The sequence below is a fragment of the Ursus arctos genome, unplaced genomic scaffold, assembly GCF_023065955.2.
Source record: "Ursus arctos isolate Adak ecotype North America unplaced genomic scaffold, UrsArc2.0 scaffold_14, whole genome shotgun sequence".
NCBI classification, from domain to species: domain Eukaryota; kingdom Metazoa; phylum Chordata; class Mammalia; order Carnivora; family Ursidae; genus Ursus; species Ursus arctos.
Window position 1 is genome coordinate 27,103,111 of NW_026622808.1, and position 22,272 is coordinate 27,125,382.

Sequence of the window (22,272 nt, forward strand, 5' to 3'; positions counted from 1 at the left end):
GTATGGGACACCCTGCTGGGCTTTATGGGACAGGACGGCCCCACGACCCGCCCCGGGGCCAGCGGTCGTCCCTCCTCTCCCGCAGGGGCCGGGTTGGGGGCGGTGCCTGGCGGGCGGGGGCGGGTCCTGCGGCGGGGGCGCAGTCGCCCGGCCGCGGGCTGCGGGAAGTACTGGGCCGGGGGCTGGGGTGGGACCCAGCGGGCGCCATGGAGCTGCTCTCGGCGCTGAGCCTAGGCGAGCTGGCGCTCAGCTTCTCGCGGGTGCCGCTATTCCCGGTCTTCGACCTCAGCTACTTCATCGTCTCCATTCTCTACCTCAAGTATGAGCCAGGTGAGCCAGAGCCAGCAGCCCACGGGGGCTGGCATTGCGGGGCGGGGGGCGGGGGTAAACCTGCGGGTCGCGAGGCGGGGGAAGCCCTGGATCATGGCGGGGCACAGCCCCAGGGACTGTTTGGGGGAGCAGCAGGTGCCGGGATCGTGCGGTTCTTCCACATGGAGTGGGCGGGGGAGGGGGAGAGACAAGAGGGAGGGCAAGGAGAGAAACCCCCAGGATGGTGGGGCTGGGGGAGGGGGAGTAGATGCGGGCTGGATGGCAGGAGAGGAATGCGACTGTATGGAGGAGGGGGAGCAGGTGCTGGGGAGGGGGCTGGGAGAGAAGGTCAGGGGTCCCGGCAGGGTCGCATGAACTTGAGCAAGCGGCATAGGTCGTGGTGAGGGCGCAGGCGGGGGTCGGTGTTGTGGGTCAGTCCAGATGTCCTGGCCGCCCGCAGCCGTGACCTCCCTCCTTGCCCTTGGCGCGCGGAGCCCGAGCGGCTGTTGAGTGTCTATATAAGGGCCGGCAGTGCTGGGGGCAGTAATCCGGTTCAGAGAAAGTGACACCGGTGCCCCCGCTCCTCTGCGGCTCTCGGGCAATCTCCCCTCCTCGGGCCGAGCGAAGCTGGGTTCTCCCGCGCCCGGCGGGAATTCTTCCAGCCGTGGCGCGGATCCTTTCCACTTACTGAGCAGAATCCGCCCTAGGGCAGGGTGATTTGGGGTTAGCTAACCCCACCAGCTCCAGACCCCCGCGGAGAATCGCGGAAGGGAAGAAAGACTCTGCTTCTTGGGGGTTTTTTAGAGCATTTTTTTAGATGATGGTAAATAGCTTCCTTAGAATACGTTCTATTTTTAGGTAAGGCTCACTGATGTTTCTTGTTCATCTTCTAGCCTTTTAACTATTATAGCACACTTGCAAACGAAAGGGACTAGAGCATTTAGTGTTAGAAAAGGGATCGATCATCCCGAAACTTTGTGACCCTTTCTCCCACTTATGTAAATTACCTCTATATTCTCCTCTCAGGACTGAAATTGCTTTTTTTTTCAGATTATAAAAATAGGTGCTTCTGTGTATTTAAAAATCAGGCTGAGAAACATAAAGAGAAAAGAGATCATTACAGTTGACGTATTGCCGACCCTTCCAGACCTCTCTTCTATGCATTTGTAACCCTGTAGTTAGAGATGGTAAAGCACGATTTTATGCAAATAGGATCATATTCTGTGTGCCAAGTGTCTTTGTTCCATTTTATTTTTGCCCGTCCACAAGCCAGAGCCTATTCTTTAAAAGCTATTCTGCAGTTCAGTTACTTTGCAAAGCAAAATAAGCTTTGTATTGCCTTATCGTGAACACAGGACTGCATTTCCTGTCCAGGACAAATTTTTGGTGGCTCAGGCCGGTCCCCTGGGCAAATACAGAACCTAGCATACCTTAAGAAATCTAAAACTGTGGAGGGCTGGAGCCTCATAGGGATGTAGGACACAAGTGTCTGAAGGAAAGAGGTCTTCAGCCTGGCTGGGAGCATGCTGGAGGGGTCTAGAAATTTCTGCCAGAGTAAATAAGTCATCTGAACTAGAGGTACTGGAGCCTGAAGGTTCCTGAAGGTGGGGAAGATTCAGTGGTGCATAACCCTAGCTGCTTATTAGGGGATCCTAGGGGCCCTTAAACCCCCATCTCATCTCCACTCCAGACAAATTGAATCAGTATATCCGGGATAGGGCCCTGCATGCTCATGTTTCAAACTCCCCTCCCCAGTGATTGCTGCATGCTGCCAAGATTGAGAAACCCCTGCCCAGTTCAAACCCCCTCTGTTTGTAACTGGGGAAATAGGAAATAGTGGCTAAGCTAATTTACATACACAGCGAGCCCGTGGTCCTGTGGCTGGTAGATGACAGCCTTGGGATTCAAACTCAGATCTGCTGGACCCCAAGACTCACTCCAATTGCTCTGGGGTACTTGCTTCCCTTTAGAAAAGGGAGGAGTTGGACTTAGCTATTGCCCATCCCCCCACCCCCAGCGGAGCCTCTACAAAGGTTTCTTCTCAGAATCTATGTGCTGACTGCAGAACCAGCTACAGAATTTGCAGGGCCCCTCACTCAGGAAGTCAGAATTTCAAGATGGGGACAACAGAGCACTAAACTGAACGTGGAACCCTTCTGATCACAGGGTCCTGGGCAACGGCACAGGTAGCACACCTGTGGAGCTGAGAGCCAAGCTGGCTTTTAGGAAAAAAAATCTCTGAATTAGGAGTCAGCTCTGTCTCCACCACTAAACACCGGGCTGGTTACCTTACCTCCGTGAGCTTCAGCTCACTCATCTATGAAATAGGCTCATCGGAACATGATCCTGAACTCTCCTGCCTGGCTCTTGTGAAGATGTATTGAGAACTTTGTCAGTAGTAGGGTCTAAGGCGCTTGGGAAAGGTGGTTACAATTATTTGTAAGGCCGTGGGTGGATGTGTTTCCTGGGACGCAGGCATTTTCTGGGTCAGGCTTTCATGAGAATCCTGAATGAGGACAGAGCTTGGAGTGCAGTACTCAGGTGAACAGCATCTGAGAGGTGGGAGCTGGTTAGGAAATGCAGAATGCCAGGCCCTCCCCTTCCCAGACCTGCTGAATCAGAATCTGCATAACGTGTAAGAAGGGATGAACTAAAAGAGGCAGGAGCTCCTTATTAGAACCTGGAGCTCCTTAATAGGGCAGGGAGGAGAAGGTCTGGCTCACCTCCAGGACCGCTAGCTCTATGCAAGAAGAGAAGCTCTATGCTAGACGTCGGCTACATGATTGGATGAATGAATGACAGTCCTGGATATCCCAAGAATCTTCCAGACCAGTGGTTCTGGAATAATATGCCTCCACATTAAACTCACCGGGGGAGCTTTTCAGAATCCTCTCGTTCCTGCAGCATCCCTCCATTTAAATCAGAATCGCTGTGCGCAGTACCAGCGTAAGTATTTTTTTTTAAAGTTCCCCAGATGAGAATCAATTCTGTGCACCAGTGTTGCCCAGCCTCTGCACAAGTCACAGTGAGGGCCGGAGCGTTATCTGGGGTGAGGGCCATCACAGGCGTTTTGGGATATTTCGCAGCCTCCCTGGCTCAACCCACTAGATGCTGGTAGCACACCCCAGTTGTGACAACCAGAAATATCCCCAGATGTAGTTGCTACCAGTTGAGAACCAGTGATCTAGACTGAGTCTCAAACTCCAGCGCTTTCAAGAGCCAGGCAGGTGATGTATGGGAAGCAGTAAGCCAGCCAGGTGGGGACTGTCCCCAGGTGAGATCCAGCCATGCACATCTTTGCCTGGTTGGGGCAAGAACCACCAGAAATGATTTTTCAAGGGAAGCTGGAAATGTGATATGCAGTTCCCTATGTGTATATATTGGCTGTTCAAGCATTTTTTTAACAAAGTCGTTAAAATAAAATAAAAACATTTTTAAAATAAAAATAATTAACATTTTTTTTCTTTTTAAGAAATTGATAGGCCATTTTCTAGAGCAGTCTTAGATCCACAGCAAAATTAAGCTGCAAGTATAGTTTTTGTGTACTCTCTGACCTCCCCACCATCAGCATTCTGCATGGAGGGGTACATTTGTTATAATCCACAAGCCCACATCATTATTATTATATTAGCACTATCACATATCAACCAAAGTCTACAGTTTACATTAGGATTACTTTGTGTTGTACAGTTTGTGGATTTCACCTAATGTATAACATGTATTCACCATTACAGTATCATAGAGGTAGTGTCACTAACCTAAAAATACCCCACGCTCCACGCGAGCATCCTGCCCCCTCCCCCAAGCCCTTGGCAACCCCCGATCTTTTTACCATCTCCATGGTTTTTGCCTTTTGCAGAATATCACAGAATTGGAATCATACAGTGTGTAGCCTTTTCGGACTGGCCTCTTTCACTTAGCAATATGCATTTAAGTTTCTTCCATGTCTTCTCGTGGCTTGAGAGCTCATTTCTTTTCATCGCTGAGTAATATCCCATGGTACATATGCACCATAGTTAGTCATTCACCTAATGAAAGGCATCCTGGTTGCGGTTTGAACATCTTCTAAAATGCTGTGGGGCTCACGAGACAGCTCCTTGAGCCCTGTTTTGAGACCTCTGGCATGAACCGTAAGCTTTTCTCCTCCAACCTTGCGAGGCAGGGGCTGCCATCTCTCACAGGGGAAGAAACCAAGGCAGACACCTGAGCTTGAAGGCTCAGGAGAAGACTTGCCTTCAAGTCCCTGAGAAGCTCTATAAATACACCTCCCATGTTTAGACCTCAGACTAAATAGCGCGGAGCCATGGCAGTGCTGAAAGTGCCCCAGGGAACATTCTAGGGCTTCCCTGCCTTCCATAGACAGGACTCTGACCCCCAGAGAGGGAATGTTGTGATGCCCATCCCAGGCCAGAACTAGGGATGCGATCAGGGCTTCCTTCTCCCTCCTCAGGCAGAGCAGATTTTTATAAATCCACCAGCTAAAATTTCCACCCACAGGTACTTTCCATTTCAGTTCAGTTCCAGGAATAACTCGTGCATAATTGCTAAGCACTAAGCAATTTCTTTTTGTCCTCACTGGCGCCCTTTGAAATGAATAATAGCACTGGGGTGACCACCTCACCCAGGTTCCATTAAGACAAGCACCAAAACCCCCACGTTCCAGGAACCCCTCGGTCCCAGACAAACCGGGATGGGTGGTCCCTCTAGACAGCACCCCCGTTATACACAAATACACCTGTTGGAGCCCGGAGAGAGGAGTGACTGGCCAAAGCTCACCCAGCAAGAGGGGAGTGCTTTGGTGGCAAACCTGGGATTGCAACCCACATTCTCCTGGTTCCTGATGCTGCCCCAAAACCCAGCAAGAGAAGCCAGGAAGGACTATGGCAAAGAAAGAGCCAGAGGGAAGGTTCTTGGCATCACCTTGCTGTGGATCTTCAGGGCAGGCCCATCCCCCATCAGCCTCCATCTTCTCCTCTGTGGCAATGGGGAAACTGATCTGGCTCTTCTGGGGTTGCTGAGATAAGTAAGTTTGATAAAGCTAAGAATCATCTTGATAATCACTCACACCACGTTGAATCATCAGTACAGCTTGGGGAAGGGGTGCCCTCATCCTCTTCTTTCGAAAGCAGAGGAAGCTGAGGCTGGTGGGGAGCAGTCATTTGCCCAAAGCCACACCAGAGTAAGCGGCAGAGCCAAACCTGGGTCTGTGACTTTTCTACCAGGACTCACCCATGGTACAAACATGGGAGCCTGCTTTACTCCCACAACCCGCCCTACCCCCCCCCCCCCCCGGCCAGCTCCCTAGCCTCAGTCCCTGGGATGGTCCCAGAGGGCACAAGAATGACCCTGGAAAGAATTCAACCCCTAAGGATTATTTTTAGATGCAGAGGTATCCGTTTCTGCAAAACATGGGTGCCTCACCTGACCCAGCCCTTGCAGGACCCACCAGCTGCTCTGAAGGATTAACTCTCAGCTGGCAGCATTTTAAATAGATACCCTGGAGAAAAGAAGAGAACATTCTGCTTCAACCTGTAGGACCTTTGTAAATGCTGAGACTTAGGACAACCTCGAGGGCAGGGAGAAGATGCACTGTGGGGGAGATGGAGGAGGGAAATTTCAGTTCCAGCCTTTGAAGGAGCTGGGCAAAGAAAGGATTGGGGTTTGCACTTCACAGAAGGAGCAGGACACAGAGGAACAATGGTGGGTCCGAGGTCACATAGTTAGTTGGGGGTGGCGAAGAGAAAGGGGAGTGCGTTTACGATTTTCTCTCAAACAACTTTTATTAAGCATGTTTCCTGATTATAAACTGTAGTTTGTGCAAGAGAATGGAGAGAGAACTTGTGATCTATTCCTATGTTGGAATACCTGACAGCAGAGAAAAATGAATATTGCTCTTGAAAATACTGTGTTCAGTGAAAGAGCTAGAGGCAAAAGGCTATGTTATATTATTCCACTTATATGAAATATGTAAGTTCAGAACATTTTCCTCCCCCCAAAAAGAAACCACGAGCAGTCACTGCCCATCCCTCTCTCCCCCAGCCCCCGGTAAGCACCAGTCTGCTTTCCATTTCTGTGGATTTGCCTGTTCTGGACATTTCATGTAGATGACATCACACACTATGTGACCTTTTGGGTCTGGCTTCTTTCACTTAGCGTGTTTTCAAGATTTGCCCATGTTTGTGGCGTGTGTTAGGACTTTAAGTCCTCTTTAAGGCAAAATGATACTCCATCGTCTGGATCTCCCACATCTTGTTTAACCGTTCATCTCTTGGTGGACACTTGGGTTGTTTCCACCCTCTGGCAATTGTGAATAGTGCTGCTGTGAACACTGTTTTTTAAGAGTCTTCCGGAACCTTTTGCTGGGTTCTCTCAGTAGGATATAGCATGGTTCCCCACTGTCCACCTCCTGTTCCTGGACCTCTGATCATGGCCATCAGAGAGGGGGCAGGTAGTGAGGGTCCGATGAGGGGGCCTGTGGAGCCCGGTGTGATGAAGCAGCTGAGCACCTCATGTCCCTCCTGCTTGTAAGCTTTCCGGGGGACTCTTGTTTTTGCTAGTTTTGATGATTAAGTATTTCATACACACAGAATAAATGTCATAGACACCTCTCTCCCTTCCACAGAGACTGAACGGATGTGAACATAGATTTGCTTCAGATGTTCTTTTTTTTTTTTAAGGATTTTATTTATTTATTTATTTATTTGAAAGAGAGAGAGTGCGAGTGGAGGGAGGGGCAGGGGGAGAGAATCTCAAGCAGACTCCGAGTTGATCGTGGAGCCTGACGCAAGGCTCCATCCCACGACCCTGAGATCATGACCTGAGCCAAAACCAAGAGTCAGACGCTTCACCAACTGCACCACCCAGGTGTCCGTCTTCGGATGGTTTTTTAATAGATAAATAGATTGAGAGACGCAGCCAGCCTCGTCCCTTCTCCCTCCCTCCCTCTCTAGATGTGACCACCACCCTAAAATCCTTCTGTATTGTTTCATGCCTGTATTTACACCTTCTCTGCTATATATGTGTCTATGAACTACATGGAGTGTGTTGTGTTTTAAATATATGCATAAGATATACATATAGGTATCATTTTGCAGCCTAACCTTTTTACTCAGTAATAACCGAATGGGATTTATCCGTGTTGATTTCTCTAGAGTGGTGCTTCTCAACCAGAGGGGATTTTGTCCCCAGGGATATTTGGCAATATCCGGACACAGTTCTGGCTGTCCCAAGCAGGGTGGGGGCATGCCCCTGCTATCTAGTGGGGGGAGGCCAGGCGGGCTGCTGCGCGTTGCCAGGGCACAAGACAGCCCCGTAGGAACGCACTGCCAGATGCAGTTGAGGAGCCTGGGTGTAGACCTAGTTCACTTCTAAATAGCAGCTCTGTGTGTGACTCTCCAGCCTGCCCCTGAGAGATGGTAGACTTTACCTTTCTACCGTAACAGTGTGGCAGTGAAATCCTCCTCCCCACATCTCCTTTGCTAGTTTCTTTTGGGTCAGGAGTGAGGATCGGAATTGCTAAGACACGGGCAATGCACAGTCTCAGATTTGCTCAGATTTATTGCCATATGGCCTCCAAGGTGGTGATGCCTGTAGATCCTCCCAACCGTGTGCTGGAGGAAAATTTGGGCTTTTTTCCCTCTGGAGGAGGGGCAGATATTCCCACCACCCCCATCCCCACTTCTCCGTGAGGTTGACCAAGCGAAGAAGCCCCTTCTATAGAGGGAGTAGGCTTCATGTTTCTTGGAATGAAAGACCCTACAATGACCCTGCTCCAAATAAGGTCACATTGTGAGGTTCTGGTGGACATGAATTCTAGGCTGGGGGACACGGGCCCCCATATACCTCCCTACAAGTGGGGATATTGATCCTTATATTATTCAAGGATGGAATGAAGGCATATAGTTGCCTGGGACAAAATAGTAACTCCATAAATAAATGGAGCAAGGGAGGTGTTGTTATCGTACGACCCAAAGTGCCTGACACAACCTCAATGCCTAGGAGGTGTTCCGTCCACATTTACTAGAATGTAAGCTCCGTGAGGGTGGGAGTTCATTCACTCACAACTATTTATTGGGCGGCTACTATGTGTCAGGCATAGTGCCATGCACTGGGGGTGCAGCAGCGGGCAAGACTGATGAGGTCCCCATACTCACCAAAGGATTAAGATCAAATCAATTTGGGGGCGCCTGGGTGGCATAGCGGTTAAGCATCTGCCTTTGGCTCAGGGCGTGATCCCGGCGTTATGGGATCGAGCCCCACATCAGGCTCCTCCGCTATGAGCCTGCTTCTTCCTCTTCCACTCCCCCTGCTTGTGTTCCCGCTCTCGCTGGCTGTCTTTATCTCTGTCAAATAAATAAATAAAATCTTAAAAAAAAAAAAAGGATCAAATCAATTTGTTGCGTGTATCAACAGTATGTATAGGTATTTAGGTGAATAGCTTCATCCGTGGCACATGTCATGGAGAGGCCAAGCGTTCAGAATTGACAGCTTAGAGACAAAAGGAATCCAGTTTCTAGAAACAAAATGACATTTTCTTTTTTTTTTTTTTAAGACTTATGTATTTATTTGAGAGAGAGAGCACAGAGGGAGAGGGAGAAGCAGCTCCCCCCCTGAGCAGAGAGCCTGATGCGGGTCTGGATCCCAGGACCCCAAGATCATGACCCAAGCTGAAGGCAGACACCCAACCGAATGAGCCACCCAGATGCCCCCAAAGTGACATTTTCAAACAACAAAAAACCGGGCGCCTGGGTGGCTCAGTCAGTTAAGTATCCGACTCTTAATTTCGGCTCAGGTCATGATCTCAGGATCATGAGATCGAGCCCTGCATTGGGCTCCAGTGAGTGTGTCTGCTTGCGATTCTCTCTCCCTTGCCCTCTGCCCCTCCCCCCCACTCAAGCTCACTCTCTTTCTCTCTCTCTCAAATCAATTATTTATTTTTTTAAATATTTTTTATTATATTATATTAGTCACCATACAGTACACCCCTGGTTTTTGATGTAAAGTTCGATGATTCATTAGTTGCGTATGACACCAAGTGCACCATGCAATACATGCCCTCCTTACTACCCATCACCAGCCTATCCCATTCCCCCACCCCCCCCGAAGCCCTCAGTTTGTTTCTCAGAGTCCATAGTCTCTCATGCTTCATTCCCCCTTCTGTTTACCCCCCCTTTCTTTATCCCTTTCTTCTACCGATCTTCCTAGTTCTTATGTTCCATAGATGAGAGAAACCATATGATAATTGTCTTTCTCTGCTTGACTTGTTTCACTTAGCATTATCTACTCCAGTGCCGTCTATGTTGCAGCAAATGTTGAGAAATCGTTCTTTTTGATAGCTGAATAATATTCCGTTGTATATATGGACCACAACTTCTTAATCCAGTCATCTGTTGAAGGGCATCTCGGCTCCTTCCACGATTTAGCTATTGTGGACAGAGCTGCTATGAACATTGGGGTGCATATGGCCCTTCTCTTCACTACGTCTGTATCTTTGGGGTAAATACCCAGTAGTGCAATGGCTGGATCATAGGGTAGCTCAATTTTTAACTTTTTAAGGGACCTCCACACTGTTTTCCAGAGTGGCTGTACCAACTTGCAGTCCCACCAACAATGTAGGAGGGATCCCCTTTCTCCACATCCTCTCCAACAATTGTTGTTTCTTGCCTTGTCAATTTTTGCCATTCTAACTGGAGTAAGGTGCTATCTCCGTGTGGTTTTGTCAAATCAATTATTTATTGCGAGAGAGAGAGAGAGAGATCACAAGCAGGGAGGAAAGGTAGAGGGAGAAGCAGACCCCCTGCTCAGCGGGAAGCCCTTCGCAGGGCTCGATCCCTGGACCCTGGGATCATGACCTGAGCCAAAGGCAGACGCTCAACCGACTGGGCCACCCAGGGGCCCTTCAATAAATAAATCTTAAAAAAAAAAAAAAAAAAAAAACACAAAACCTGAATAGATCATTTCTGTTGATTAGTTTTTGGGTTTTGTTTTTTTTTTAAGATTTTATTTATTTGACAGAGAGAGAGAGAGCATGCGCACAAGCAGGGGGAGCAGCAGAGGAAGAGAGAGAAGCAGGCTCTCCACTGACCGGGGAGCCCAACACAGGGCTCTCAGTCTCAGGACCCTGGGATCATGACCTGAGTCAAAGGCAGGCACTTAACCAACGGAGCCACCCAGGCGCCCCTTGATTAGTCTTTGATTAGTAGATCACAAGTAACCTTGTCATCTCACATCCACATTGAGGGCAGTTGTCATTGAATTCAAGTGAATTGTTTAAGGAGAGTTATTGGTACCAGCTCTGGCCCTGAGAGCTAAGTAGCTGTGCCTTACAACTTAATCCTAAAAGCATTATCTGGAAAGTGCAACTAATGGGGGAGGGAAGGAATGTAGATGAAGAAACACTTGTCACACCAGGAGACACCCAGGTTGCAACTCTGGGGTGTGGCCATAGGGGATTATGACCATATTAACATAAAGATGGGGGCGTCTGGCTGGTTCAGTCAGTAGAGTGTGTGACTCTTGATCTCTGGGTTGTGAGTTCAAGCCCTACATTGGGCACAGAGATTACTTAAACGTAAATAAAATAAATAATTTAACATACAGATAGGACCTGTTTATAAAAATTCTGAAGACTTCAAGTGGGTAATACAAAGTGTAAGACTTTGACTAATAGACATTAATCCTGTACCCCTAGTGTTTTTTGTAAACTTATTTTTTGAGAACTCTTCCCCTCTATTTAGTGTGGGATTTAAACATTTTTTAAAAAGTTTAAAACTCCTAAGAAGTTGCAAAAGTAGTGTGAAGAGTTCTCAAATCCCCTTCATCCAGCTTCCCCCAATGACAGCGTCTTACATAATGGTGGGTCATTGCTAAAACCAGGAAACTGACATCAGTACAATCCCATTAACACCAACTACTGACTTTATTCAGCAGTATTTACAGTTTCTTAAATACAGTTCTGTATTTTTTTAAAGATTTTATTTTTAAGTGATCTGTACACCCAACGTAGGGGCTCCACCTCAGAGCCCCAAGGTCAAGAGTCGCGTGCTTGCCAACTGAGGGAGTCAGGCGCCCCTGTACCATTCTGTATTTGATCATGTGTGTAGATTCTAATAACCACCATCACAATTGGGGTACAGAATGGTTCTGCCACCCAAAGAAACTCCCTAGTGATGCTCCTTTATAGTTATATCCTCTGCCAGGCCCTAACCCCTGGTGACCACTGGTCTGCTCTCTGTCACTCATCACTATGGTTTTGTTACTTAGAGAAACTCATAGAAATGGTATCATATAATATGGAACCTTCTCTTTATTTTGAGGTTTATTTATTTATTAGAGAGAGCACGAGCGGGGGCTGGGGGGCGGCAGAGAGAGAGGAAAGAGAGTCTTAAGCAGACTCCAAGCTGAGTGTGGACCCCAATGTGGGGCTGGATCACCTGACCCTGAGATCATGATCTGGGCCAAAATCAAAGAGTTGGACATGTAACCGACTGAGCCACCCAGGTGCCCCAGTATATAACCTTCTGAGATTGGCTGTTTTCACTCAGAAGAGTGCCCTTGACATCCATGTAAGTTACTGCATGTATCCCGGGTTGGTTCTTTGTTGCTGCGTAGTATTCCATGATATAGGTGTACCACAGTTTGTTCATCCCTTTGCCCACTGAAGCCATTCTACAAATTACTTACTTACAAATAAAGCTGCTATGAACAGTCGTGTTCATGGCTGTGAACACCGGATTCCCTTTCTCAATCCAAATCTTGTCCTGAGGGGCACCTGACTGGTTCAGTCAGTGGAGCACGTGACCCTTGATCTCGGGATCATGAGTTTGACCCCCACATTAGGCGTAGAGATTACTTTAAAACGAAACAAAGTCTTGTCCTGAGCATGGAGATGGAGCAGTAAATGCAAGAATCGCCCAGAAGCATTAAAAAAATCCTTAACCCCAGCAACACCCCAGACTCGCCAGTTGAGATGCTCTGGGGTGGGGCTCAGGTGTCTGGTTTGTAAAGTCCCCAGGTAATGCTGATGTACAGCCAAATTAGAGGCCAATGCACTGAGCAATTTTCTTGATGAACGGGATTTATTTCTGTTCACTAAGCAAGACCGTTCCTTTTTGTATTTTGTTGCCTTGGGTTTATAGGAAGAATCAATTTACTATCATTTATGAGTGTGTATCCTCAGTTACAGAAACTGCAATAAGTTACATTCTTCTGTTGTCCCTTTTATTTTATAACAGCTTTATTGAGCCATAATTCATATACCACCCAATTTACCCATTTAAAGCATCCCATTCATTGGTTTTTAGTATATTCACAGAATTGTGCAACCATCAACTCCAAAAGAAATCTGTATCCTTCAGCTGTCACCCTCCCATCTCCCCCATTCCCTCCAGCCCTAAGCAACCTCTAATCTACTTTTTCTTGGTGTTAAAAATTAAATAAAATACCAAGACCCATAATAGGATACAGTCCACAGGGTTGTGGGAGCCCAGAGGCAGGAGTGACTGACCCAGCAGAGCAAGGAGCCTTCCTAGAGAGGTGGCATTTGTGCTTGGCCATTTCTGCTTTTGTGTCTTTGCTCCTTCTATGCCACTAGTTTGTAACAAAAGACAAGTGTTGGGGAGGATGCGGAGAAGTTGGAACCCTTGTGAACTGCTGGTAGGAATCCAAAATGGTACAGCTGCCATGGAAAACAATATGGCAGTTCCTCAAAAAAATTAAACATAGAATTACCATTTGACCCATCAATTCCACTTCTGGGTATATATCCCCAAAAGAGTTGAAAGCAGGAACTCAAATAGCTACTGGTACACTTACGTTCTTAGCAGCATTATTCACAATAGCCAAAAGGTGGGAACAACTCCAGTGTCCATCGATGGATGAGTGAATAAACAAAATGTGGTATATATCCATATAATGGGAGATTATTCAACTTTAGAAAGGAAGGAATTCTGACACCTGCTACAACATGAGCAAACCTTGAGGACATGATGCTAAGTGAAAGAAGCCAGACACAAAAGGACAATACTGTGTGATTCCACTTACATGAGGTCCCTAGAAGAGTCGAATTCACAGAGACAGAAAGTAGATGGTGGGAACCAGGGGCTGAAGGAGGGAATGGGGAGTTGGTGTTTAACGGAGACAGAGTTTCAGCTGGGAACACTGAAAAAGTCCTGGAGATGGATGGCGGTGATGGGCATGACAGTGTGAATGTGCTTCATGCCACCAAGCTGTGCACTTAAAAATGGTTAAAGTAGCACATTTCATGTATATTTTACCGCAATAAAAAAAAAATGTAAAAAGAGGGAGAGACCAAGAGGACAGGAGTGAGGTTGTAGGGATCTTGGCATCAGCCCAAGGCAGAAGCAGCCGCATGAAAGTCTTCCCATCTGCACACTGCTCCCTCTCCACGCCTCCCTCTCTTGTAGGGATAAGGAGAGTGATCGCTTGGCCGTGATTATCAATAAGGATTTAGCGAGTCCTTCATATACATGTAAACCCAGTGTCTGAGGCCTGGAGGTGCTTGCTAAATGGGACCTGGCATTACCATCCTTGCCACCTCTCTGAGCACAGAAGAAAGAGCCCCGACCCTGCTCTGCCTTTTCTCTGTGTGACCTCAGGCATGTGCCCAGCCTCTCTGAGCCTGGGTTCTTCCTCTGAAATGGGCAAACTGCAGGGCAGCTGAATTAGGATGGGCTGACTAGAGGGCATGGGGACAAAGCATGCCCTTGGCACCCTGGTGACGGTGGGGGACACCTCTGTGCCCCCCAGGAGCCGTCGAGCTGTCCCGGCGCCATCCCATGGCGTCCTGGCTGTGTGCCATGCTGCACTGTTTCGGGAGTTACATCTTGGCTGATCTGCTCCTCGGGGAGCCCCTGATCGACTACTTCAGCAACAATTCCAGCATCCTGCTGGCCTCAGCCGTCTGGTAAGCACCATCAGGCTGGTGGGGCTTGGGAGAGCAGAGTTGGGGGTGGGGGTGACCCAGCCACTGGGGAGGTGGGAGGTAGGGAGTTGGAGGAAATAGGACCCATCCACACAATGTCCACAGTGGTCCTGAACGCACTGCTCTCCATTGCCCAGCTCTATCCTGACCCGGCAGGCGGAGGAGGGGGATCTGGACACAGCCTCACCTCCCAGGGACCCCTGATGGTCTGTCTTCCTCCCTGACACTCTGTGTTCTCTCCCCAAAGGTACTTGATTTTCTTCTGCCCCCTGGACCTCTTTTACAAGTGTGTCTGCTTCCTGCCTGTGAAACTTATATTCGTAGCCATGAAGGAGGTAGTGAGAGTCCGAAAGATCGCCGTGGGCATCCATCATGCCCATCACCACTACCACCACGGGTGGTTCGTCATGATTGCCACTGGCTGGGTCAAAGGTAAATAGGACCCTAGTAACAATGGGAAATCGCCTCGGTTGAGAACCCCTGCTCAGTGGTACGGGTCAGGCCCCCAGGTTGGCACAGGCATTGCTCCAGGCTAAGAGGACTTTTGTGGGAGTCCAGCCTCATTAGCCAACAGCTTTAGAGTAAGTGGGAAGATTCTTCCAGAATTTAACTGTCAAAGATAAATAGGACCACGCGACAATGACAGCTGTCTCTCAGGCAGGTGTTCTCAGCTGTGACACTACTGATGTTTGGTGCCAGGTCACCCTCTGGCGAGTGCTGTCCTGGGCATTGGAAAAAGCTGAGCAGCATCCCTGGCCTCCCCCCACCAGATGTCAGTAGCGCCCCCAGTGGGACAACCGGAAATGTCTCCAGGTGTTGCCAAACGCCTCCTGGAGAAGAAATCACACCCCTATAACTACAGGGGTTCTTAACCTTTGTGGACCATGGTCCTTTTTGAGTCCAGGAAGGCCTTTTACGTGTTTAAGTGCACAAGATAAAATATATAGGATGATAAAAGAGGCCCGTTATTTTAAAATAGCTATCAAAAAAAATTTTTTAATAAAAGTTACCCAAAAAATTTTAATATGATATAGTCATTTTATACGTCTTTACCAAAGCATTAAATAAGAGACCATTCACTTAGCAAATAGGTATTTCTCAAACTTTTGAAGTGTTGTCAAGCATAAATGATATTATGAAACTATCTGCAACAATGGGAATGTGAAAAGGGAAAAATCCATGAATTCTGTTGGTGATGGAGTCACAGCCTTGCAGGTCCTTCTCAGCTTACTGCCTCCCTTCACAGTGGAAGGAAGGGCTGTATTGCAGTGAGGGACATGAAAATGAAGGTGTAGTTCTGTTTCCTGTCTGGGTTTATGGACTCCAGGTTAAGACATTATGCCTCAGGGCAGGTTTGAGTTGAGGCCTTTGTGCATCTTATCTCATTTGATTCTTAAGACTCTGCTCTAGGAAAAATCTAACATCATCCCCTCTTTACTGAGGAGGGAAATGAAATGACTTGCTCATGGTCACACAGCTAAGGGGGTGCAGCTACGTTTGACTCCAGGTTCTCTGAATTCAACATCCAATTTCTTAACTACTTTTGAAGTCCTCTTTTTCCTTCTCTTCTAGCTATGTTAAGAGGCAGACCAAGAGAGACCTTAAAACAAAAAATGTTACTAAAAATTAAAGAGGGCACTTTACAATGATGGACCAATCCGCTAGGAAGGTATAACAATTATAAATATATATGCATCTAAAAACAGCCCCAAAATATATAAAGCAAAAACTGAGAAGTTAAAGGAGAAATAAACAATTCAACAATAATAGTTGTAGAGGTGGACCAAGGAGTAACAGGAGGACTGGGAAAGAAGGCTCAAGCAAGTGCTAACACCACTGGGTGCCTTATCCTTACTCCCTGAAACCAAAGTGGGTGCTGCCAAAATGCCAGGGCCCAGAACACGCTCCACTGAGCCACAGTGTACTTGGCACCACTGACACATGGGCTGGATCATGCTCTGTGGTGGAGACTATCTTATACACTGTAGGATTTTGAGCAGCGTTCCTGGTCTTAACCCACCAGTAGCAGCCCTGCCCCAGTTGCAACAACCAAAAATGTCTCCAGATATTGCCAAGTGCCTCCTTGGGGGCAAAATCACTCCAGATATGAACCCCTGGTCCAGTGGTGCATACCAGGCACCTCAGCACAGCCATTCCTAGAGTGGGTGTTCAAGCCTCTTTAGCCAGTACATTGGGGATAAATGGGAAGATTCTTCTAGAACTTCAACCATTATGTCCCATATGGGTCTCCTTAATTCACTCTCCAGGAAGCCTGTGCTATGGAATAAATTCCCCAGGGGTATAGCATGACTCCCAGAGGGCAGTGGCTTAAGAAGGATTGAAAGTTCAGAGCCCTGAGGAAGGAGAGCACCTAGAATGGGAAGCCTTCTAGAAGCCTTATGCATAGCTCAGGGTCCTGGACTAGAGGCATCAGGGCAGACAAGCCAGATTTGTCAAAGACATACCTTGCAGGTGAGATATGACCTCAATTCCTTCATGCTGGTTTTGCTCCAAATATGCCACGTGACCCTGCTGAGCCTCACTCTCCCCGCTGTAACTGATGGTCATACACCCAGGCTCAGCGTCCCTCTGGAGAAGACTAGGGGCAGCAAAGCTGCTTCCTTGGGAACTCAGCTGAGCAGAATGGGGAGCTGGAGGCGGCAGGCTTATTCAGGAGCACCCTGTCTCCTAGGCTCTGGTGTCGCCCTCATGTCCAATGTTGAGCAGCTGCTCCGAGGAGTCTGGAAGCCAGAGACCAATGAGATCCTGCACATGTCCTTGTGAGTATCCCATTCCACCCCCCCCATATCTCTCCTGTATGTACAGGTGCCTCCTGGGCCTGACCCTGGGTTGGATGTTCCTGGTAACTTGGAAGCCGCAGCCACTAATTCTGTCTTCCAGAAGCTTCCAGAGGTCATGGAACATCCATGGAGCAGAAGGGGAACCATGGCTCTGCCTGGGGGGAGGGGCAGGCAGAGCTGCAGGGAGATGAGATACTTGATTTGGGTTTTGAAGTGTGAGTAGGAGTTTTCGGGCAAAGGAGGAGCCTCCGGACAGAGGCCAGCACCTCTGCCAGCTGTCAAGTCAGAAAAGAGCAGTGATTCCGCCCAGTTCTGCAGGGTCAGAGTGCAGAGTGTGGGTGGGGAGGAGTACAGAGCATTGGGGGCAACATCCAGGATCCAACCTAGGGCCCCGTGCTACATTTAGCTTATGTGTATTTAAAAGACCTCATTGGTTTGGGCTAATCAAATTTTCTCCCAATCTACAATAAAGAAAGTGATGGCCATTAAAAAATGACAAGATTTTTAAAAAGGCTCACCCATACGCAAATGAAAATTCCCATTCCATACTTCAGAGAAGAGCGTTATCTCACTTCATCCCTCCTAGAGGTCTAGTCCCACCCTCAGTCCGCTGACAAGGAAACGGGGACCCAGAATGTTGTGTTGCCTGCTACTAAGTGGGCAAGTGTTTGCCCCTCTTGGATTCTATTTCGGCCTCATCAGCTGAGGGTGAGGGTTCCATGGAATCACACTCACAAACTCCCCGACCCTGGTACCTGGTGAGTGCTCTGGAAATATCAGGCAGGATTATCACCATGAAGGACAGCAATGAACAACAGACATCGGGAACAGAAGTCATGGGTCTCTCTTCCAGAACAAGTTAAAATATTGTGAACCTATCCCGTAAGAAAGAAAAGGAAAGTTACGATAAATCGTGTGTTGTAATCCCACCTTCTGGGGGACTATGCTGGTGTCCAGTGTCTTATTGGGGTTTGGTCACACAGACATAGCTGACCGCCTGCTTGCCTGACCTGTGTCCAGCCCCTCCAGAGGTCGAACTGATACCACGTGGCCCAAGACCCCACCTTAAATCACCTCGTTCCTAACTGGTATGACCCAAAGTCCCCAAGTGAGCAAAGACACTCCTATCAGGCAGAATATTTCCAGGGCTTTGAGGCTACCTCCCAGGAGCCAGGGGGGAAAGCCACACCTCTCTTTGGGCCAAGTTAACCCTGTACTGTGCAGGGAAAACCCACCTGATCTATGCCACACAGGCATCTTCCCACCACACACACGGGAGAAGCGGGGATGGGAGCTGGGGCCGGCAGTGGGCAGGCGAAGAACGGGGTCTGGGCCAGAGGGGAAAAGGCCTGAGCTGCGTGGCGCCTCGCGGTAACAGAAGCTGCCCCCTCCAGCCCCACAAAGGCCAGCCTGTATGGAGCCATACTCTTCACCCTGCAGCAGACCCGCTGGCTCCCGGTGTCCAAAGCTAGCCTCATCTTTATCTTCACCATGTTCATGGTCTCCTGTAAGGTAAGTCTGCTTGCCCTGCCCCACACCAACCCACAGCTTCCACGCTGGGAGCTCAGACTTGCAGTCTCATGTCCCAGAAAGGACAGCCCTAAGGCAGGGGGCTAGGGAAGGGGTCCCAGTAGGTCTGTGCATGGGAGGACGGTCTGATAAGAGGAGCGTCCAGCAGGTGGGGACAGGGTAAGGAGCATAAGGCCTTCTGGGCAGAGGGCCCAGCCTGGGGGTGGGGCAGGAGCACGGGGAGTCTGTTCAGACAATTGGGGCCTCGAGCCTTGGTGGTGGAGAGCTGAGGGACAGGACCCAGGAAGGCACATTCAGGACACCAGGGACTTAGGCTAGATCAGGAATGGTGCTGGTCTAATCCTAAGGCCTTGAGCTGGGGTTAGCTCACCCAGGAGGGGTCTTCAGGGACCACACTGTTCCTCCCCCATGGATCTGGGGAGCTCGCTGCTGGCTCCCTGGGAGGGGACCCATAGGCCACTGAAAAGGGGAAGGGAGTGAGCAGCCTCAAGCCAAGCACTGTTCTTCTCTGAGCCCAGGTGTTGGGGGGCCCCTGAGGTGAGGGGGGAGATCGGCTGTCCCCGTGTGCCCAATGCTGTCTGGGGTTTCAGCACCAGAAGTCCTGTATCCCAAGAAACCTGGGACAGGTAGTCACCCTCCTGGGGGTGCATAAAGCCAGAAGGATGGGTCTGGGCTACCTCTGGCCTTGACCTAGCTGACCTTCTCTCCCCTCTTCCCTCCCCCACTTTGCTTTCTGCCTCGGTCTCCCTCTGTCTCTCTCGCTATCTCCCTATCCCTCTGCCACCCCACCTCAGGTGTTCCTGACGGCCACTCACTCCCACAGCTCCCCTTTTGATGTTCTGGAGGGCTACATCTGCCCTGTGCTGTTTGGGACCGCCTGGGGGGGCAACCATCACCACGACAACCACGGTGGGTCCCATGGCGGCGGTGGGCCCGGCTCGCCACACTCAGCCCTGCCTGCTAAGTCCAAGGAGGAGCTGAGTGAGGGCTCCAGGAAGAAGAAGACCAAAAAGGCAGATTAGTGGATGGCCCAGAGGCCTTGAGGGGTGCCAGGGAGAGAACCCGGACTCAGGACCCTCAAAGTTGGTGTGGGGGCATCCTGGGCTCAGCTCTCCCCTCTCCGGGCCTCGACTTCCCAGTCTGCAAACTGGGGCCATGTTGGGGGCGGGTTAAATGAGATATGGGGGTGAGGGGCATTTGTAGGAATGGAGGGGTCCCCTCTCTCTTTCTACCAGGCCACTGTAGCGACACAGCTGTGTTTGGGAGGAGGCCCACAGCATCCTGGCAGTGGCCCCAGCCAGAAACCCTAGCAGTTATATTCTTGGTTCTACTATTTCCCCTCTAAAACTATATCTCGACTCCGAAAGAACTTCAGGTCAGGTTGAGACTCATGAAATTGACGGATGGTTCCTAAGTGTCTGCTTTGAGGCCGCAGCTGCAACTTCCGTCTCTTCGTGCCCACTCCTCCTGGACGGCACCGGGCAAGCTGCCTCCTCCGAGCCTTGCATTCCCCATCTGTGTAGTGGAGGCCCCCAGCCCTCCTCCGAGCGGAAGTGCTGGCGCGCGCCTGGATGTGAACCAGCCTCATCAACTCTTAAGCACCGTGCAGTCGGGAGGGGAGGCCTTGACGGATGTTCATCTTGCTTGAGAACAGCTTTGCATTTTAGATTATTTGTGTTTGTGGATCGGAGAACCCCTGCAAGTTACCTGGCACAGAGGAGGCCTTCAGTAGACACATCTGGGCCAGTCATGAGAGCTTGGGGGCGGGGGGGCTGGGGAAGGCTTCTTTTGATCTTTGGCTTCAGGCCACCCCTAAACCAAAGAAATGCAGCTGGCTGGGCAGGGGTGCCAAGATCCAGCTCTGTCTAGGGCTTCCGAACACTTGCTGTCAGGCCCTAGAAGCTTCGGGCCTCCCTCATGCTGGCGTCCTCCACCGCTCATTCAGTCTTTCAGAGGAGTCGGCTTGCTCTGTGCTGAGCCTTGTGCTGCTGCTGGGCGGGCCCGGAGCATGCTTCAGGGTGAGTGACGGGAATGGTAGTTGAACCCCCATCCCCCCACCCCCACCGGCCATCTTCATCTCAGCCTGTGTGACCAGGACATCCGAGATAGGGTGGGTAGATGCAGTGTGGCCTGTCTCAGGTGGGGTTTGGGCCCAGGCGGGGCTGGCTTAGAGCTGTCCTCTGCACCGGGGTGATCAGAGCAGCAGGCTACAGCTGCATCAAGATCACCACAGGGTCGGCAGGGTCCCAGGTATTGCCCAGCTGTTGGTAAAGTGCCTTGATGTGGTGACACCTGGGAGCCGGGTGGGTCCTGAGGCTCCGAATTCATCCTCTTGCATGTTTGTCAAGGCTCGGCATGAAGGTTCAGCAAATAAATCTGTGGTGAAAGAAGCACATTGGCCTGGCTGATTGATTCCTGCTCTTTCGGCCTCAGGACGCAGTGGGGTTCTGTGTCCTTAGAGACACTCAGAGTTTCCCGGGAGATGAGGCTCATGGCGGCCCCCCTGGAGCCTGCTGGTAGAGTCTCAAGTTTGGAGATCATATATTTACTGTGCCACCGACAGGTCATGGGGCCTTCCCTTCTCCAAGCCTGTTTGCTTCTTGGGGAATAGGGGGTAATGATTATCACTGCCCTTTATAGACAGATGGGAGACTTAATGGGGCAATTGGGGGTTGCAGCTAAGAGTCTGTGCAGGACCCTGTTAAGAGAACAACCTGGCAATCACACATCAGATAAACAGATTGTATCCAGAATATATAAAGAAGTCCCAAAACTCAAACAGCCCAATTAAAACCAAGCAAAGGGTTTGAATGGACACTTGCCCATAGGGAATATACAGGTGGCATTAAAAAAAAAAAAAACACATGAAAAGATGCTCAGCATCCTTAGCCATCAGGGAAACGGGTGGGAAAGTACACACTACACTCTCTAGACTGGCCATACTGAGTGCTGGCGAGGATGTGGAGCAACGGGAACTTTCTTATTCCTTGGGCAGGAATATAAGATGGTGCAGCCGCTTTGGGAGACAGTGGCAATTTCTTAAAAATTTAAATGTTCATTGATCATATGACCCAGCTATTCAGGTACTTGCCCGAGACCAGTGAAAATGTGGGTCCAAAAGACACGTATAGCGATGTGCACGGGCGCTTTGTAATAGCCCCAAACTGGAAACAACAAATGTCCGTCAAAAGGTGAGGGGACGGAAAAAAAAAAAAAGGTGAGGGGACGATGGGGCACCTAGGTGGCTCAGTCGTTAAGCATCTGCCTTCGGCTCAGGGCGTGATCCCAGGGTCCTGGGATTGAGTCCCACATCAGGCTCCCTGCTCAGCAGGAAGCCTGCTTCTCCCTCTCCCACTCCCCCTGCTTGTGTTCCCTCTCTCGCTGTCTCTCTCTGTCAAATAAATAAATAAAATCTTAAAAAAAAAAAAAGTGAGGGGGTGAGTGAGTAACTGCTCCATCCAGTGAAATCGTGCTCAGCGATTCCATTAGCAAAAGGAACCAGCATGGGACAACATCAGCGAGCTTCAGATGCATTACAACGGGTGGGGGAAACCATATAAAGAAGGATACATACTCTATGAGCCCATTCTGGAAAAGGCAAATTAATTTATAGTAATAGGCCGATCAATAGATGCTTGGCGGGGTGGGTGGGAGGGATGGCGAAGAAGCACATAGAAACTGGGCGATGGA

General features: G+C 49.6%; 2 protein-coding genes across 2 annotated transcripts; one reads left to right on the forward strand and one right to left on the reverse strand.

Annotated features, from left to right (window-relative positions):
• Positions 1 to 120: 120 nt before the first annotated feature.
• TMEM38A (transmembrane protein 38A) lies at positions 121 to 20,975 on the forward strand. The gene is made up of 6 exons (XM_026500447.4): positions 121 to 330; positions 14,077 to 14,233; positions 14,499 to 14,683; positions 16,944 to 17,031; positions 18,447 to 18,564; positions 19,377 to 20,975. The coding sequence occupies exons 1-6, from the start codon at positions 207 to 209 to the stop codon at positions 19,602 to 19,604; spliced, it is 900 nt and encodes a 299-aa protein (XP_026356232.1). The 5' UTR covers positions 121 to 206; the 3' UTR covers positions 19,605 to 20,975.
• On the reverse strand, positions 4,256 to 10,252 carry LOC130543602 (uncharacterized). Its single transcript, XM_057311614.1, has 2 exons — positions 10,161 to 10,252; positions 4,256 to 7,126 (listed from the first exon to the last, which is right to left on the reverse strand). Exon 2 carries the CDS (start codon positions 5,273 to 5,275, stop codon positions 4,334 to 4,336), a length of 942 nt encoding a protein of 313 aa, XP_057167597.1. The 5' UTR covers positions 5,276 to 7,126; positions 10,161 to 10,252; the 3' UTR covers positions 4,256 to 4,333.
• Positions 20,976 to 22,272: the final 1,297 nt, after the last annotated feature.

What these genes read in the sequence shown, in the direction of transcription:
- LOC130543602 (XM_057311614.1), bottom strand. Translation starts at nt 5,275, where the DNA reads ATGGAGGCTGATGGGGGATGGGCCTGCCCTGAAGATCCACAGCAAGGT.
- TMEM38A (XM_026500447.4), top strand. Translation starts at nt 207, where the DNA reads ATGGAGCTGCTCTCGGCGCTGAGCCTAGGCGAGCTGGCGCTCAGCTTC. An exon ending in TGCCACTGGCTGGGTCAAAG is followed by an intron (nt 14,684 to 16,943) that starts GTAAATAGGACC and finishes CCTGTCTCCTAG; the next exon opens with GCTCTGGTGTCGCCCTCATG. An exon ending in TGTTCATGGTCTCCTGTAAG is followed by an intron (nt 18,565 to 19,376) that starts GTAAGTCTGCTT and finishes ACCCCACCTCAG; the next exon opens with GTGTTCCTGACGGCCACTCA.